Source organism: Numenius arquata, chromosome 28, assembly GCF_964106895.1.
Source record: "Numenius arquata chromosome 28, bNumArq3.hap1.1, whole genome shotgun sequence".
Lineage (NCBI taxonomy): Eukaryota > Metazoa > Chordata > Aves > Charadriiformes > Scolopacidae > Numenius > Numenius arquata.
Genome location: NC_133603.1, coordinates 2,915,313 through 2,932,812, shown reverse-complemented (window position 1 = coordinate 2,932,812; position 17,500 = coordinate 2,915,313). Strand labels below are relative to the sequence as shown.

General features: G+C 53.3%; 1 protein-coding gene across 1 annotated transcript; it reads right to left on the bottom strand.

The window, feature by feature from the left end:
• Positions 1-3,578: 3,578 nt before the first annotated feature.
• On the bottom strand, positions 3,579-17,176 carry LOC141476178 (E3 ubiquitin-protein ligase TRIM7-like). Its single transcript, XM_074164787.1, has 7 exons — positions 16,712-17,176; positions 14,272-14,367; positions 13,734-13,964; positions 12,150-12,172; positions 8,024-8,139; positions 7,258-7,293; positions 3,579-4,093 (listed from the first exon to the last, which is right to left on the bottom strand). The coding sequence occupies exons 1-7, from the start codon at positions 17,159-17,161 to the stop codon at positions 3,579-3,581; spliced, it is 1,467 nt and encodes a 488-aa protein (XP_074020888.1). The 5' UTR covers positions 17,162-17,176.
• Positions 17,177-17,500: the final 324 nt, after the last annotated feature.

Genomic DNA, 17,500 nt, shown 5'->3' with positions numbered 1-17,500 from the left:
ACCAGTTCAAAAATTGAATATTTTCATCCCACCAGTTGAAAAATGGAGATTTTTTTGACCCACCATCCAAAATATCGAGATTTTTTTCATCCCACCAGTAAAAAATTGAAATTTTTTCACCCCACCAGTTAAAAATGTGAAATTTTTCATCCCACCAGTTAAAAAATTGAGATTTTTTAATTCCACCAGTTGAAATATGGAGATTTTTTCATCCCACCAGTTTAAAAATTGAAATTTTTCATCCCGCCAGTTAAAAAAAAATTGAGATTTTTTCATCCCACCAGTTTAAAAATTGAAATTTTTCATCCCACCAGTTCAAAAATGGAGATTTTTTCATCCCACCACTTAAAAAATGGAGATTTTTCGTTCCACCAGTTCAAAAATTGAAATTTTTCTTCCCACCCTCCCCAAAATGAAGATTTTTCGTGCCCAAACCAGCTCTTTTTTGGGCCTAAACCACCTCAAATGGAGCAGATCCCGCCTGGAGGCCTCTCCTAGGAGACGGATTTCGGCCTCGTTTCTGGGAGTTTTGGGACAAATTTCCATTATTTGGGCTAAAATTGGAAACCTGGGGGGCGAAAAAAGCGCCTTTTCTCCCGTTTAGCCCCAAAAATGGGGTTTTTTAAGGGATTTCTGCCATTTCTGGTCTCTTCGGGGGTGGATTTCGCCCTTCGCCCGGATCTAAGGGGGCTTCTGGTGGACCTCAAGTCTTCACCGCCAAGGGTGAAGAAGCGACTGAAGATGTTTTGGGGCAACAGAGGAACCCCCAAAATGTCCAAAAAAACCCAAAAATGTCCAAAAAAATCCAAAAATGTCCAAAAAGCCCCCAAAATGTCCAAAAAAAAACCCCCAAAATGAGAAAAAAAAGCACCTTTTGGGTGACACAAGGTGATGGAGGGCAACCAAAAAGCTCTTGGCTTTTTTCGGTGGCCCGCGGGGTTGAGGTCACCTCACTCCGACCACCTCCGCCACCTCCAAAAAACTAGCCAATTTTGGGGGGAGATTTCCCCCATTTTGGGGAAAAAACAAGCGGAATGGGGCCACCCGGAACCCGAGCCTTCCTTGGAGGACCTTTTGGGTGGCCAAAGGCAACGGTCACCTCTCCCCGTTTTCCCCCAGGACATCGAGCCACCGGAGGGTTCGTTCTCCAAGTCGTTGACATCTCCAAGGGGGTGGAGGCTCCAAAAAGGGGTGGAGACCCCAAAATGTTGGAGGCCCCAAAAGGTTGGAGGCCCCAAAGGGGTGGAGGCCCCAGAAAACTGGTGGAGACCCCAAAGGTTGGAGGCCCCAAAGGGGTGGAGGCCCCAAAATGTTGGAGGCCCCAAAAGGGTGGAGGCCCCAAAAAGGGGTGAAGGCCCCCAAAAGGTGGAGACCCCAAAAGGTTGGAGGCCCCAAAGGGGTGGAGACCCCACAAACCTGGTGGAGACCCTCAAAGGGGTGGAGACCCCAAAAAAGGGTGGAGACCCCAAAAAGTTGGAGGCCCCAAAGGGGTGGAGACCCCAAAAGGGTGAAGACCCCAAAGGGGTGGAGACCCCAAAAAACTGGTGGAGACCCCAAAAAGGGTGAAGACCCCAAAAGGTTGGAGGCCCCAAAGGGGTGGAGACCCCAAAAGGGTGGAGACCCCAAAAAACTGGTGGAGACCCCAAAAAGGGGTGAAGGCCCCAAAGGGGTGGAGGCCCCCAAAAGGTGGAGACTCCAAAAGGTTGAAGGCCCCAAAAGGGTGAAGGCCCCAAAGGGGTGGAGGCCCCAAAAACCTGGTGGAGACCCTCAAAGGGTGAAGGCCCCAAAAAGGGGTGAAGGCCCCAAAAGGGTGAAGGCCCCAAAAAGTTGGAGGCCCCAAAGGGGTGGAGACCCCAAAAAACTGGTGGAGACCCCAAAAGGATGAAGGCCCCAAAAGGTTGGAGGCCCCAAAAAACTGCTGGAGACCCCAAAAAGGGGTGTAGGCCCCAAAAGGGTGAAGGCCCCAAAAGAGTGAAGGCCCCCAAAAGGTGGAGACCCCAAAAGGTTGGAGGCCCCAAAGGGGTGGAGGCCCCAAAAGAGTGAAGGCCCCCAAAAGGTGGAGACCCCAAAAGGTTGGAGGCCCCAAAGGGGTGGAGGCCCCAAAAGGGTGAAGACTCCAAAAAGGGGTGAAGGCCCCCAAAAGTTGGAGGCCCCAAAGGGGTGGAGACCCTAAAAAACTGGTGGAGACCCCGAAAGGTTGGAGGCTCCAAAGGGGTGGAGACCCCAAAAAACTGGTGGAGACCCTCAAAGGGTGAAGGCCCCAAAAAGGGGTGAAGGCCCCAAAAAACTGGTGGAGGCCCCAAAGGGGTGGAGACCCCAAAAAAGGGTGGAGACCCCAAAAAGTTGGAGGCCCCAAAGGGGTGGAGACCCCAAAAAACTGGTGGAGACCCCAAAAAGGGGTGAAGGCCCCAAAAGGGTGAAGGCCCCAAAAGAGTGAAGGCCCCAAAAAGGTGGAGACCCTCAAAGGGCGAAGGCCCCAAAGGGGTGGAGACCCCAAAAGGTTGGAGGCCCCAAAAAGGGGTGAAGGCCCCAAAAGGGTGGAGGCCCCAAAAGGGTGAAGGCCCCAAAGGGGTGGAGACCCCAAAAACCTGGTGGAGACCCTCAAAGGGTGAAGGCCCCAAAAAGGGGTGAAGGCCCCAAAAAGGGGTGAAGGCCCCAAAAGGGTGAAGACTCCAAAAATGGGTGAAGGCCCCAAAAAGTTGGAGGCCCCAAAGGGGTGGAGACCCCAAAAACCTGGTGGAGACCCTCAAAGGGTGAAGGCCCCAAAAGGGTGAAGGCCCCCAAAAGGAGGAGACCCCAAAAGGGTGAAGGCCCCAAAGGGGTGGACACCCCAAAGGGGTGAAGGCCCCAAAGGGGTGGAGACCCCAAAAAACTGGTGGAGACCCCAAAAAGGGGTGAAGGCCCCAAAAGGGTGAAGGCCCCAAAAGAGTGAAGGCCCCCAAAAGGTGGAGACTCCAAAAGGTTGAAGGCCTCAAAAGGTTGAAGGCCCCAAAGGGGTGGAGGCCCCAAAAACCTGGTGGAGACCCTCAAAGGGTGAAGGCCCCAAAAGGGTGGAGGCCCCAAAAGGGTGGAGGCCCCAAAGGGGTGAAGGCCCCAAAGGGGTGAAGGCCCTGCTTCCAAACCTTTCAGAAGTTCCTTAGATCCCCACAAGAAAAGACCTGGAGCCCCCCAACCCAACCCAACCCAACCCAACCCAAGCCCCCGTGGTCTCCTTGAAGACGTTGGGTTGGTTCAGAGGTGGCTTTAAGGTGGTCACCACCAACCTTCTGGGCTCGCTGGTCTCCACCTCGCTGGTGGTTTCCGTAGCTTTCTTCTGCTTTGAAGATGACCTGAAGATCGTCCTGGGGCTGTTTCGCTCCCGTGGTTTCCCCCCCCCTCCCCGTCGTGTCCTACGTCCCAAGGGAACGGGGCCGCTTGGAGAAGTCTCTCTGGTGCTCGTGGCCGTGAAGACCACGAGGGTGGTGGCATCGCCGGGGCCCTCAGGTCGGGGCTGGGGGGGGGGGGGGGGGAAGGAAGGTCCTCGGGGAAGGAAGGTCCTCAGGGAAGGAAGGTCCTCAGGGAAGCCCCAGGAGAAGGCCTCAGGGGCAGAGTTTGATGTAGGTGACGGTGGAGCAGACGGAGAAGAGGGGGAAGACCTTCTCCTGGAAGGCCACGTTGAAGGTGAAGATGTGCTGCATGTTGTCGGCGTCGTAGAAGGAGACCTCTTCCCCTTCGTAGTCCAGGTAGACCCTCACCTTGTTCAGCTTCTGCTTGAGGCACAAGGGGGTGCGTTGGGGGGAGGTGACGGCCCAGTAGCGTCCCCCGTTCTGTTGAACCGCCCAGATCCCTTCCTCGGGGGAGAACTGGGTGAGACCTTTCCTCCTGACGGATTCCTTGGCCACCCCGAAGGCCCAACCGTCCGAAGGACCCACCTCCACCTCCCAGTAGTGACGCCCCGACTTGAAACCGGTGGTGGCCAACACCCGGGAGTTGGTATCGAACCTCTTGGGGTTATCGGGCAGGTCCTGCTTCCTGCAACCCATCCTCACGCTCTTGAGGTCGGCGGAGAGGATGAGGAGGTGGTTGGCCGAGTCGGGGTCCAGGGTGAGGTCTTCTGTTGGTGACAAGAGCGACAAATTAAAGGCAGAAGGATTTTAAGCCGAGGTTGGGGGAACGTCTTTACGGGTTCCTGAACCCCATCCCAACCTCCAGGACTTCTCCTGGACGGTCCTGCCGTGAAGGAAAGGCAGGTTCTTTGAAGTTCTGGAGATGCCTCCTTCCACCGCTGACTCTGCAGGAAGCCCCCGCCCCCCGGGGGTTAATTTGAAGAGGAGGGCCTTGAGATGTTCACCCAAAGCGTGGGGTGAACGCGCCTTCGTCCCACCAGCGCACGGGGACGAAGCTACGGGGGGTGGGCAACGTGGAGGTGGGCGAGGAAGGTCCGACTTAAAGACACGGGGTGAGCATCTGCCCCACCTTCTCACGTCCTCGCGAGGGTGAAGAACAAGGCGTGAGGTGGGGGGGGGCAAAGCAAAATGGTGGCGAAAGAGGACCAAGATGTGGTCCAAGATGTCCCGGAGGGAGACCTACGAGTTCCTCGTGGCCTTTCGGCTTTTTGGTCAAGCTCATGATCCTTCGGCGAGGCCACCCAGGTTTGATGCCCAACACCTTCTCCCCTCCTCGACCACCTTAAAAGTCCACCACCCCAAAAGACCACCACCCCAAAAGACCACTACTTTAGAAGGCCACCACTTTAGAAGACCACCACCCTAGAAGAACACCACCTTGGAAGACCACCACCTTGGAAGACCACCACCCCAAAAGACCACCACCCTAGAAGACCAGCACCCTAGAAGATGACTACCCTAGAGGACCACCAGCCCAAAAGACCACCAACCCAAAAGACCACCACTTTAGAAGACCACCAGTTTAGAAGGCCACCACCTTGGAAGACCACCACCCTAGAAGAACACCACCCTGGAAGACCACCACCCTAAAATACCACCACCCTAGAAGGCCACCACCTTGGAAGACCGCCACCCTAGAAGACCACCCCCCTAGAAGACCACCAACCCAAAAGACCACCACCCTAGAAGATGACCATCCTAAAAGACCACCACCCTAGAAGATGACCACCCTAAAAGACCACCACCCTAGAAGGCCACCAGTTTAGAAAGCCACCACTTTGGAAGACCACCCCCCTAGAAGACCATAACCCTAGAAGAACACCACCCTAGAAGAACACCACCCTGGAAGAACACCACCCCAAAAGACCACCACTTTAGAAGACCACCAGTTTAGAAGGCCACCACCTTGGAAGACCACCACCCTGGAAGACCACAACCCTAGAAGAACACCACCACCCCAAAAGACCTCCACCCTAGAAGGCCACCACCTTGGAAGACCGCCACCCTAGAAGATCACCACCCCAAAAGACCATCACGCTAGAACACTACCCCCCTAGAAGACCATCACCCTAGAAGATGATCACCCTAAAAGACCACCACCCGAGAAGAACACCAGTTTAGAAGGCCACCACCTTAGAAGACCACCCCCCTAGAAGACCACCAACCCAAAAGACCACCACCCTAGAAGATGACCATCCTAAAAGACCACCACTCTAGAAGACCACCACCCTAGAAGATGACCACCCTAAAAGACCACCACCCTAGAAGGCCACCAGTTTAGAAAGCCACCACTCTGGAAGACCACCCCCCTAGAAGACCATAACCCTAGAAGACCACCAGTTTAGAAGGCCACCAGCCCAAAAGACCACCACCCTAAAAGACCACCACTCTAGAAGGCCACCCCCCTAGAAGACCACCAACCCAGAAGACCACCAACCCAGAAGACCCCCAACCCAAAAGACCACCACCCTAGAAGATGACCACCCTAAAAGACCACCACCCTAGAAGGCCACCAACCCAAAAGACCACCACTTTAGAAGGCCACCACCCTAGAAGACCAGCACCCTAGAAGATGACCACCCTAGAGGACCACCAGCCCAAAAGACCACCACCCCAAAAGACCACCACTTTAGAAGACCACCAGTTTAGAAGGCCACCACCTTGGAAGACCACCACCCTAGAAGACCACCAACCCAAAAGACCACCACCCTAGAAGATGACCACCCTAAAAGACCACCACCCTAGAAGGCCACCACCTCAAAGGACCGCCACTTTAGGAGGCCACCAGTTTAGAAGGCCACCACCTTGGAAGACCACCATCTTGGAAGACCACCATCTTGGAAGACCACCACCCTAGAAGACCACCACCTCGAAAGACGATTTTCTCCAGAATTTCAACGATTTCCCCCCAAATTTCAACAATTTTCCCCCCAAATTTAGCTCCTCTTTGACTTTGCACCGGAGAAGATTCCGGGGCGCTCGCACCCTCCGGTGGGAAAAGGACACCCCCTTTCCCCCCCCCCCCCTTACGAACCACGGGACACGGCCAAATCCGGGCGGATTTAATTCCCGGAAGGGTCAAAATTTGGGGGTTTTTGGGGTTTTTTTGGGGGGGTTGAAATCTCTGGTTTTTTCACCCGGTGGGTTTTATTAAAGCGTAAAACGGGGCGGAAAAGACCCAATTTCGAGCCGTCGGATCCCCGGCGTCAGCCAGAAAAATCGACTCCCCGACCGGATCCGGAAATCGTGGAGAGCGAAAAAATTAAAAAATTTAAAAATATTTTAAAAAATTTAAAAAGATTTAAAAAATTCAAAAATATAGAAATCTAGAGCGTCTTTTTTCTTTTTTTTTCCCTTTTTTTGGGCTTTTTTTTTAAGCCGTCGGATCCCCGGCGTCAGCCAAAAAAATCAGCTTTCGACCCTGGATCCAGAAATCGTGGGGTGAAAAGAAATTTAAAAATTTAAAAATATTTGAAAAATTTTAAAAATTTTAAAAAATAGAAATCTAGAGTGTCTTTTTTCTTTTTTTTTCCTTTTTTTTGGGTTTTTTTTAAAGCTCTCAGATCCCCGGCGTCAGCCAGAAAAATCCACTCCCCGACCGGATCCGGAAATCGTGGAGAGCGAAGAAATTAAAAAATTTAAAAATATTTTAAAAAATTTAAAAATATTTAAAAAATTCAAAAATGTAGAAATCTAGAGTGTCTTTTTTTTTTTTTTTTCTTCTTTTTTTTTTAAATTTGGGGGTTTTTGGGGGTTTTTTCTTTTCGGCTTTGCGAATCGCAGCCACGATTTCAAGCCTTTCCTCCGGGAAACCTTTTCCCGACCTTTTTTTTTTTTTTTCCTCCCCCCTTTAGAAATTTTTAATTTTTACCTTTTTCGCCTCTTCCCAGCTCGTCCTGAAGGTTTTCTGTTAAAACAAAAAAAACCACCAAAAAATAAGAAGAGGAAAAAAAACCCCCCCGAAAAAAAAAAATCCCCTCCGATGCCGCGGGGGGAGGGAATTCCTGCTAAATCTATTTAAATTTTAAATTTTTAATTTTTTTTTTTGAAATAATAATAATTTTTAAAAAGCGTCTCAATATCTCAAAATCGGGATTTATTTAAATTTTCTTTATCGTTCCCCTCCTGTATTTTTTTCCCCTCGTTCAAAATAAGGACAATCCTTTCAGGTTTTTCTTTTTTAATTATTATTTTTATTACTATTACTATAATTATAATTATAATAATTATTATTATTATAATTATTATTATAATTATTTCTCCAGCGCCTAATTTGCACTTTCGAGGATTTTTTCCCCCCTCTTTTTAATCATAAAAATCATTAAAAGCCGCTTAATATCTCCCGAAATCGGGCTTTATTTAATCGTCCCCCCCATCCCGTATTTCCAAACTCTTCGAAAAGCGAAAAATCGCCCTAAAATCTTGATTTTTTTTTTTTTTCCTCTTTTTTTTTTTTTTAAAAAAAAAAAAAAATTAGTCTCCAGAAAATAATTTATCGTCCCGTTTCGGGCAGGAACGTTTTTAAAACCTTTAAATTAATTTTAATTGTTTTTATTTTTGGAAAAAAAGAGGGGTTTTGGGGTTTTTTTGGGTTTTTTTTTTTTTTTCTTTGTTTTTTTTCCCGAATTTCCACCTACCCCGGAATTTCTTCAGGACTTTCTCCAGGAGGACGCTTTTGAGGGAGAAGTTGCAGACGGGCATTTTCATGTCGGTGCAGACGGGGACGGGCTTCCGGCATTTCACGGCGTCGCTCCTGAGACGGGGCGGGGGGAGGCGAAAAAGAGAAAAATGGGGGAAAAAAATAAGAAAAAAGAAGAAAACGGGTGTTATTCCCCCCTAACTTCCTATTTTTTTTTTTTTTTGAATTTTTTTTTAGATATCATTCAAGGCTCCCAAAACTTCTCTCCCCGGGGGGTTCAAGCTCACGTCGGGAGGATCACACCGGGGTTTCGACCCACCTGGGTTGGGGACACCGGGGTCTACGTGTCCTCCTTGAAGACCCCCCCCCTCGGATGGTTCTTGGAAGAGTTTTTGAGTTGAGTGACCCCCCCTCAGATACTTCTCCCACACCCTAAATGTCATTTTTGGAGGTGAGGACACCAGGATCTACATGTTCTCCTTGAAGACCCCCCCTTGGCCGGCTCTTGGAAGAGTTTTGAGTTGAGTGACCCCCCCTCAGATACTTCTCCCCCACCCTAAATGTCATTTTTTGGAGGTGGGGACACCAGGATCTACATGTTCTCCTTGAAGACCCCCCCTCGGATGGTTCTCGGAAGGGTTTTTGAGTTGGGAGACCCCCCCTCAGATACTTCTGCAGCTTAAGGATCATTTTTGGAGGTGGAGACACCAGGATCTAGGTGTTCTCCTTGAAGACCCCCCCTTGTCTTGTTCTTGGAAGGGTTTTGAGTTGGGCGACCCCCCCTCAGATACTTCTCCCACACCCTAAATGTCATTTTTGGAGGCAGGGACACCAGGATCTACGTGTCCTCCATGAAGACCCCCCCTCGGATGGTTCTTGGAAGGGTTTTTCAGTTGAGTGACCCCCCTCAGATACTTCTCCTGCAGCTTAAATGTCATTTTTGGAGGTGGGGACACCAGGATCTACATGTTCTCCTTGAAGACCCCCCCTTGGCCGGCTCTCGGAAGGGTTTTGAGTTGAGTGACCCCCCCTCAGATACTTCTCCCACACCCTAAATGTCATTTTTGGAGGCAGGGACACCAGGATTTAGGTGTCCTCCTTGAAGATCCCCCCTCGGATGGTTCTTGGAAGGGTTTTGAGTTGAGTGACCCCCCTCAGATACTTCTCCTGCATCTTAAATGTCATTTTTGGAGGTGGGGACACCAGGATCTACGTGTCCTCCTTGAAGACCCCCCCCTTGGCCAGCTCTCGGAAGGGTTTTGAGTGGGGCGACCCCCCCTCAGATACTTCTCCTGCAGCTTAAATGTCATTTTTGGAGGTGGGGACACCAGGATTTAGGTGTCCTCCTTGAAGACCCCCCCTCAGATGGTTCTTGGAAGAGTTTTGAGTTGAGTGACCCCCCCTCAGATACTTCTCCTGCAGCTTAAATGTCATTTTTGGAACTGGAGACACCAGGATCTACGTGTCCTCCTTGAAGACCCCCCCTTGTCTTGTTCTTGGAAGGGTTTTGAGTTGGGCGACCCCCCTCAGATCCTTCTCCTGCCACTTAAATGTCATTTTTGGAGGCGAGGACACCAGGATCTACATGTTCTCCTTGAAGACCCCCCCTCAGATGGTTCTTGGAAGGGTTTTTGAGTTGAGTGACCCCCCCTCAGATACTTCTCCCACACCCTAAATGTCATTTTTGGAACTGGGGACACCAGGATCTACGTGTCCTCCTTGAAGACCCCCCCTCAGATGGTTCTTGGAAGGGTTTTTCAGTTGAGTGACCCCCCTCAGATACTTCTCCTGCAGCTTAAATGTCATTTTTGGAGGTGGGGACACCAGGATCTACATGTTCTCCTTGAAGACCCCCCCTTGGCCGGCTCTTGGAAGAGTTTTGAGTTGAGTGACCCCCCTCAGATACTTCTCCTGCCGCTTAAATGTCATTTTTGGAGGTGGGGACACCAGGATCTACGTGTTCTCCTTGAAGACCCCCCCTCGGATGGTTCTTGGAAGAGTTTTGAGTTGAGTGACCCCCCTCAGATACTTCTCCTGCAGCTTAAATGTCATTTTTGGAACTGGAGACACCAGGATCTACGTGTCCTCCTTGAAGACCCCCCCTCGGATGGTTCTTGGAAGGGTTTTTGAGTTGAGTGACCCCACTCAGATACTTCTCCCACACCCTAAATGTCATTTTTGGAGGTGGGGACACCAGGATCTATGTGTCCTCCTTGAAGACCCCCCCTCAGATGGTTCTTGGAAGGGTTTTTGAGTTGAGTGACCCCCCTCAGATATGTCTCCTGCAGCTTAAATGTCATTTTTGGAGGTGGGGACACCAGGATCTACGTGTCCTCCTTGAAGACCCCCCCTCGGATGGTTCTTGGAAGAGTTTTGAGTTGGGCGACCCCCCCTCAGACACTTCTCCCCCACCCTAAATGTCATTTTTGGAACTGGAGACACCAGGATCTACATGTTCTCCTTGAAGACCCCCCCTCAGATGGTTCTTGGAAGGGTTTTTCAGTTGAGTGACCCCCCTCAGATACTTCTCCTGCATCTTTAATGTCATTTTTGGAGGTGAGGACACCAGGATCTACGTGTCCTCCTTGAAGACCCCCCCTCAGATGGTTCTTGGAAGGGTTTTTGAGTTGGGCGACCCCCCCTCAGACACTTCTCCCACACCCTAAATGTCATTTTTGGAACTGGGGACACCAGGATTTAGGTGTCCTCCTTGAAGACCCCCCCTCGGATGGTTCTTGGAAGGGTTTTTGAGTTGAGTGACCCCCCCTCAGATATTTCTCCTGCAGCTTAAGAATAATTTTTGGAGGCGGGGACACCAGGATCTACATGTTCTCCTTGAAGACCCCCCCTTGGCCGGCTCTCGGAAGGGTTTTGAGTGGGGCGACCCCCCCTCAGATACTTCTCCCCCACCCTAAATGTCATTTTTGGAACTGGGGACACCAGGATTTAGGTGTCCTCCTTGAAGACCCCCCCTTAGCCGGCTCTTGGAAGAGTTTTGAGTTGAGTGACCCCCCCTCAGATACTTCTCCTGCAGCTTAAATGTCATTTTTGGAACTGGAGACACCGGGATCTACGTGTCCTCCTTGAAGACCCCCCCTCAGATGGTTCTTGGAAGGGTTTTTCAGTTGAGTGACCCCCCTCAGATCCTTCTCCTGCAGCTTAAGAATAATTTTTGGAGGTGGGGACACCAGGATCTACATGTTCTCCTTGAAGACCCCCCCTTGGCTGGCTCTTGGAAGGGTTTTGAGTGGGGCGACCTCCCCTCAGATACTTCTCCTGCCGCTTAAATGTCATTTTTGGAACTGGGGACACCAGGATCTACGTGTTTTCCTTGAAGACCCTCCCTCAGATGGTTCTTGGAAGGGTTTTTGAGTTGAGTGACCCCCCCTCAGATACTTCTCCTGCATCTTAAATGTCATTTTTGGAGGTGGGGACACCAGGATCTACGTGTCCTCCTTGAAGACCCCCCCTTGGCCGGTTCTCGGAAGGGTTTTGAGTTGGGCGACCCCCCTCAGACACTTCGCCCACACCCTAAATGTCATTTTTGGAACTGGAGACACCAGGATCTACATGTTCTCCTTGAAGACCCCCCCTCGGATGGTTCTTGGAAGGGTTTTTGAGTTGAGTGACCCCCCTCAGATATTTCTCCTGCAGCTTAAGAATAATTTTTGGAGGTGGGGACACCAGGATCTACATGTTCTCCTTGAAGACCCCCCCTTGGCCGGTTCTCGGAAGGGTTTTGAGTTGAGTGACCCCCCCTCAGATACTTCTCCCCCACCCTAAATGTCATTTTTTGGAGGTGGGCGAGTCGCGTATCGGGCCAACGCGATGACTTTGGGGCTCCTCCTCTCTCTTGACCTTTGAAGGAACCCGCCCGGCGGGAGAAGACGTGGAGCTAAAGCCAAGCTTTCCCAGAAGCTGGAGGAGATCCAGGGCCTCTCCAGTGAGTAGGAGGCGAATTCCATCTTCTCCCCCACCCCCGGCGCCAAAAATTGACCTTTAAAAAGTGCTGGCGAGGGAGGAAAAAAAAAAAAAAACAAAAACCCAAAAACAACCCCCCCCCCCCCCCCAAAAAAAAAAAAAAAAGGGTGAAAGGAGGGGGGAGGAGAAGACGCTCTCCGTACCTGCTGAGGATGGTCACCACGTCCTAAAAAGGGGGGGAAAATAAAAAAAAAGAGAGAAACCCGGTAAAAATCCTCGTCCAACGTCCCCTCCCTCTGCCCGGAGCAGTTTCCTCCCCCCTTTTTCCCCCCCCCCCCCAACCTTCTTCCTTGAACCCAACCGGGAGGTCCATCCCCGATGGTTTCAACCAGGGGGGGGTCGTGGAACCATGGAATTTTCAACTTCGGAAGGTCGTCGTCCCACCCGATCCCACCCCAAGTGGCTTCCGGGGGGGGGGCAACCAACTGAGCTTCCCCCCCCCAACCTCCAAGACGCTCAATACTCCACGTTTACCCCCGTAAAGTCCACAGATTTAGGTTGGAAGAGGATTTTGGAGGTTCCTCATCTCAACCCAACGGCTCCAAGGACACCCCCCCTCGGGCTTTGCCCAGGTGAGGTTGGGAGGATCTTCTCGAGATGGTGGCTCCAAAAAAAAAACCAAACCTCTCCGGTCTCTCACCCTCGTGGTTGGGAAATCCGGGTGTGGACATCTGGCAGCCCTTTGAGGTGGGCTTTGAGGGTGGTCTCCACCATCTGAGAAGGTCCTACCGCGTCCCCCGTGGAGACCCGAGCTACGGAAGGACTCTTAAGCCGGCCCGGGGCCACCGCCTGCCGTCACCTGGCCACCTGGACGCAAGGGTCGGCGTTCGACTTGCACGTCCCCGTTCCCCGCGCCACCCGGACCTCCACGGCCACCACCAAGGTGGCTTTAGGGTCCCCTCCAAGGGGGCGGATGCGTCCCACGGAGGAGATGGGTTTTTGGCCCTCAGGAATGGGCGAACCTCGGGACGGAGGTAAATTAAGGGGTTAAACCACGAAACGGTGGTTTTGTTTGGGTTTTGTTTGGTTTTTTTTTGGTTGGTTGGTTTTTTTCGGTTGGTTGGTTTTTTTTTCTCGGGCAAAGCCCACGTGAAAAGGAGTTTTTCACCCAAAACTGCAAATATTTACCCAGCAGCTCTCTGCCCGGGGAAAGGAATTTAACCCCGTGAGGGTCTGAGGGCACCAGAAGCTCCACCTAAACGAGCTTAACGACAACGCCCCCCCATTAAAAGAAGCTCGACCTCCTCGGCCCGTCTCCATCCCCACGTCCTCACCAACGCCTTCAGGTTGGAGGGGGACGGGGGTGGACACCTGGGACCTTCAGTCCTGCCAAAGCCCGGCCGGAACTCGGGTTGGCGAAAGGAGTCTCTGGGGTTTTTTTGGGGGTTTTTTTTGGTTTTGAAGGATCTGACCCAGAAGAGCTGCGGTGGCCCTTCACGGGAGGTCTCCTTCGGCGTGGAAAGCGGGGAATTTATAGGGTGCTAGAAAGTTCTGGAGAAGTTCACGGCAGAAGAATTCCTCAGAGACCCTTAAATCCCGAGAGAACATCTCCGATTCCCAAGGTGTTCCCGAAGCAGCAGAACTGGGGGCACCGTCTGCTCTTCAAAAGTGCCCCGAAACGGGGCGTTTCTCCCCCAAAAACCCCCCCCTCTCCAGGATCCCAAAGAGGATGAAGAAGGTGCACGACCCAAGCCCTCGAAGGCTCGTGTCCGCAGCGAAGGTCTCACCTTGAGGAACTCCAACATGGGCTGCTGGTTCTTCTCCTCCAGCTCCGTGATGAGCTTGTTGAGGAGGGTGATCTCCTTGGAGAGGTCGGTGATGTTCTCGTTCTGCCTCCGGGCGATGTTCTTCTCCATCTTCTCCAGCTGCCCCAGGAGGACGTTCTCCTGGTCCTTCAGGAACTGCCGTAGCTTCTCGAATTCCGAGAGCAGCTTCTGCCGCTCGCTCTCGATGGTTTTCTGGGAAGGAAAACCATCCCAAAACCAAAAAAAAAAACCCAAAAAAAAGGTTTTTGGGATGAGTTTGGAGGCCCCACCAGTGTCGTCGCTGGGGAGACTGGAGAAGGTTGAGGAGATACCACCTGGCTAAAGACCTTGGGGAAAGGGTGGAGATGGGAGACCAGAGGCCGTGTCCACCAGCAGCCGGTATCTTCCATCCTCCTCCACCCGTCCCAACCCGGACAACTGTTGTCCCCACAACCCACCCCTCCCGCACCCCCCCCCCTTCCCCCCCCCCCCCACCGCCGCCGCGTTGAACCCGACGCACCAAGAGCTCCTGGGTCTTCTTGTCGTCGTTGACTTTAAACTCCAGCAGCTCCTGCCTCTCCTTCTTCAGGAAGTCCAAGCGTCCCTGGATTTTCTCCTGGGAACCACCACCACCAACAAAAAAAAGAGGATGTTACCGCCTATTTTCCTATTCCTTCTTTTTTTTTTTTCTCCTTTTCCTGGGTCTGGTCACGTGGCTTTGGGTTGGAAGGGACCTCAAAGACCATCTAGTGATCTAGTTCCACGGGCCAGGCTACTCCAAGCCTCATCCAACCTGGCTTTGAACCATCTCCAGGAATGGAAGACACCTTCCAAGCCCCGTCCAACCTGGTCTTGAGCCACCTCCAGAGATGGGAGACACCTCCCACCAGACCCAGGTTGCTCCAAGCCCCGTCCAACCTGGTCTTGAACCACCTCCAAGTACGGGAGACACCTTCCACCAGGCCCAGGTTGCTCCAAGCCCCATCCGACCTGGCCTAGAACCATCTCCAGGGATGGGAGACACCTTCCAAGCCCCATCCAACCTGGCCTTGAACCCACCTCCAAGTACCGGAGACACCTCCCACCAGACCCAGGTTGCTCCAAGCCTCGTCCAACCTGGCTTTGAACCATCTCCAGGAATGGAAGACACCTTCCAAGCCCCATCCAACCTGGTCTTGAACCATCTCCAGGGATGGGAGACACCTCCCACAAGACCAGGTTGCTCCAAGCCCCGTCCAACCTGGTCTTGAGCCACCTCCAGAGATGGGAGACATCTTCCAAGCCCCATCCAACCTGGCCTTGAACCCACCTCCAAGTACCGGAGACACCTCCCACCAGACCCAGGTTGCTCCAAGCCTCATCCAACCTGGCCTAGAACCATCTCCAGGGATGGGAGACATCTCCCACCAGACCCAGGTTGCTCCAAGCCCCGTCCAACCTGGTCTTGAACCACCTCCAGGGATGGGAGACACCTCCCACCAGGCCTAGGTTGCTCCAAGCCCCATCCAACCTGGCCTTGAGCCACCTCCAGAGATGGGAGACATCTCCCAAGCTCCATCCAAACTGGCCTTGAACCACCTCCAAGTACGGGAGACACCTCCCACCAGACCCAGGTTGCTCCAAACCTCATCCAACCTGGCCTTGAACCACCTCCAGAGATGGAAGACATCTCCCAAGCTCCACCGAAACTGGCCTTGAACCACCTCCAAGTATGGGAGACACCTCCCACCAGACCCAGGTTGCTCCAAGCCCCATCCAACCTGGTCTTGAACCCACCTCCAGGGATGGGAGACATCTCCCAAGCTCCATCCAAACTGGCCTTGAACCACCTCCAAGTATGGGAGACACCTCCCACCAGGCCCAGGTTGCTCCAAGCCCCGTCCAACCTGGCCTAGAACCATCTCCAGGGATGAGAGACACCTCCCACCAGACCCAGGTTGCTCCAAACCTCATCCAACCTGGCCTTGAACCATCTCCAGAGATGGGAGACACCTTCCAAGCCCCATCCAACCTGGCCTTGAACCATCTCCAGGGATGGGAGACATCTCCCACCAGACCAGGTTGCTCCAAGCCTCATCCAACCTGCCCTTGAACCACCTCCAGGGATGAGAGACACCTTCCATCAGGCCCAGGTTGCTCCAAGCCTCATCCAACCTGCCCTTGAACCCACCTCCAAGTACGGGAGACACCTCCCACCAGACCCAGGTTGCTCCAAACCTCATCCAACCTGGCCTTGAACCACCTCCAGAGGTGGGAGACACCTCCCACCAGCCCAGGTTGCTCCAAGCTCCATCCAACCTGGCCTTGAACCATCTCCAGGGTTGAGAGACACCTTCCCCTAGACCCAGGCTGCCCCAAGCCCTGTCCAACCTGGCCTTGAACCCACCTCCAGGGATGGGAGACACCTCCCACCAGGCCCAGGTTGCTCCAAGCCCCATCCAACCTGGTCTTGAACCATCTCCAGGGATGGGAGACATCTCCCAAGCTCCACCGAAACTGGTCTTGAACCACCTCCAAGTATGGGAGACACCTCCCACCAGACCCAGGTTGCTCCAAGCCCCATCCAACCTGGCCTTGAACCATCTCCAGAGATGGGAGACATCTTCCAAGCCTCATCCAACCTGGCCTTGAACCATCTCCAGGGATGAGAGACACCTCCCACCAGGCCCAGGTTGCTCCAAGCCCCATCCAACCTGGCCTTGAACCCATCTCCAGGGTCGGAGAACGTTGTTCCGGGGGGTTTTGCAGGAGAAGCTCTCCCCCGGCCATAGGGGTGACCTGAAGCCACCAGGGGGGGGGTTCCTCCAGGTCTTTTGGAGAGCAGCAACCGAGGAGGTGGGGTGGATTGGGGGAAGGTTGAGCACCAGGGTGGGGTGGTGGGAAAGGCAGGTGGCACCTCGGGGACTTTGGAAGACCCGGAGGGAGGAGGAAGGGAGGGATGGACGGAGGGAGGGTGGTACCTTGTACTCCTCGGTGGCCTCGTCCACGGGGACCACGGCGTGGGGTCGATGGTCCCGGGACCTGTCGCAGACCACGCAGATGGTCCTGTGGTCGTCCTTGCAGTAGAGCTTGAGGGCTTCCCGATGTTTCCCGCAGAGACCTTCCTCCTTCTCCTCCTCCTCCGCCCCCTTGGAGGTGGTGGCCCCTCTACCCCCACCCCTGGAGGTGAACTGGCTGATGATCTCCGACATGTTGGCCAACTGCCGGTTGGGTCTCAAACTCTTTTGGGAGAAGATCTCCCGGCATTGGGGGCATGGAAAATCCATCTCCAGGTCTTTCCAACTCTTGACGATGCAGGACCGGCAGAAGTTGTGTCCGCACTGGATGGAAACGGGATCCTTGAAGAATTCCAAGCAGACGGAGCAGGTGGCTTCATCTTGGAGGTTGCCCGGCAAGAAGACGGCGGCCATGGCTTCTCTCCTGCGGGATATATATGAAATGGGAGACGGGAACGGGGCGGGGGGGGGGGGGGAAGGGGGGGGGGGGTGGGGGTGGGGGGTAGGGAAGGGGGGGGGGGGAAGGGGAGGGGGGGGGTGTTTTTCCGTTCCGGAGGGAGGGCAGGGAACCCGAATTCTTGGCGTTCGGCCCCAAAGTGGGCGTTCCTCTTCCAGGAACCCGGCGGCCGAAGGTCACCTCTGCCCAATCCCGGCCCCAGGGGGGGGGGTCAAGGGGAAGGGGGGGGGGGCGGGGGGGGGGGGGGATGGGGGGGGTGTGGGTGGGGGGTGGGGGATGGGGGGGGGTGTTGAGGT

Coding starts and splice junctions, on each gene's coding strand:
- LOC141476178 (XM_074164787.1), bottom strand. CDS start 17,161: ATGGCCGCCGTCTTCTTGCCGGGCAACCTCCAAGATGAAGCCACCTGC. Junction 13,965..14,271: donor AGAAGACCCAGGAGCTCTTG/GTGCGTCGGGTT, acceptor TTTCCTTCCCAG/AAAACCATCGAGAGCGAGCG. Junction 12,173..13,733: donor CCATGTTGGAGTTCCTCAAG/GTGAGACCTTCG, acceptor CCCCCTTTTTAG/GACGTGGTGACCATCCTCAG.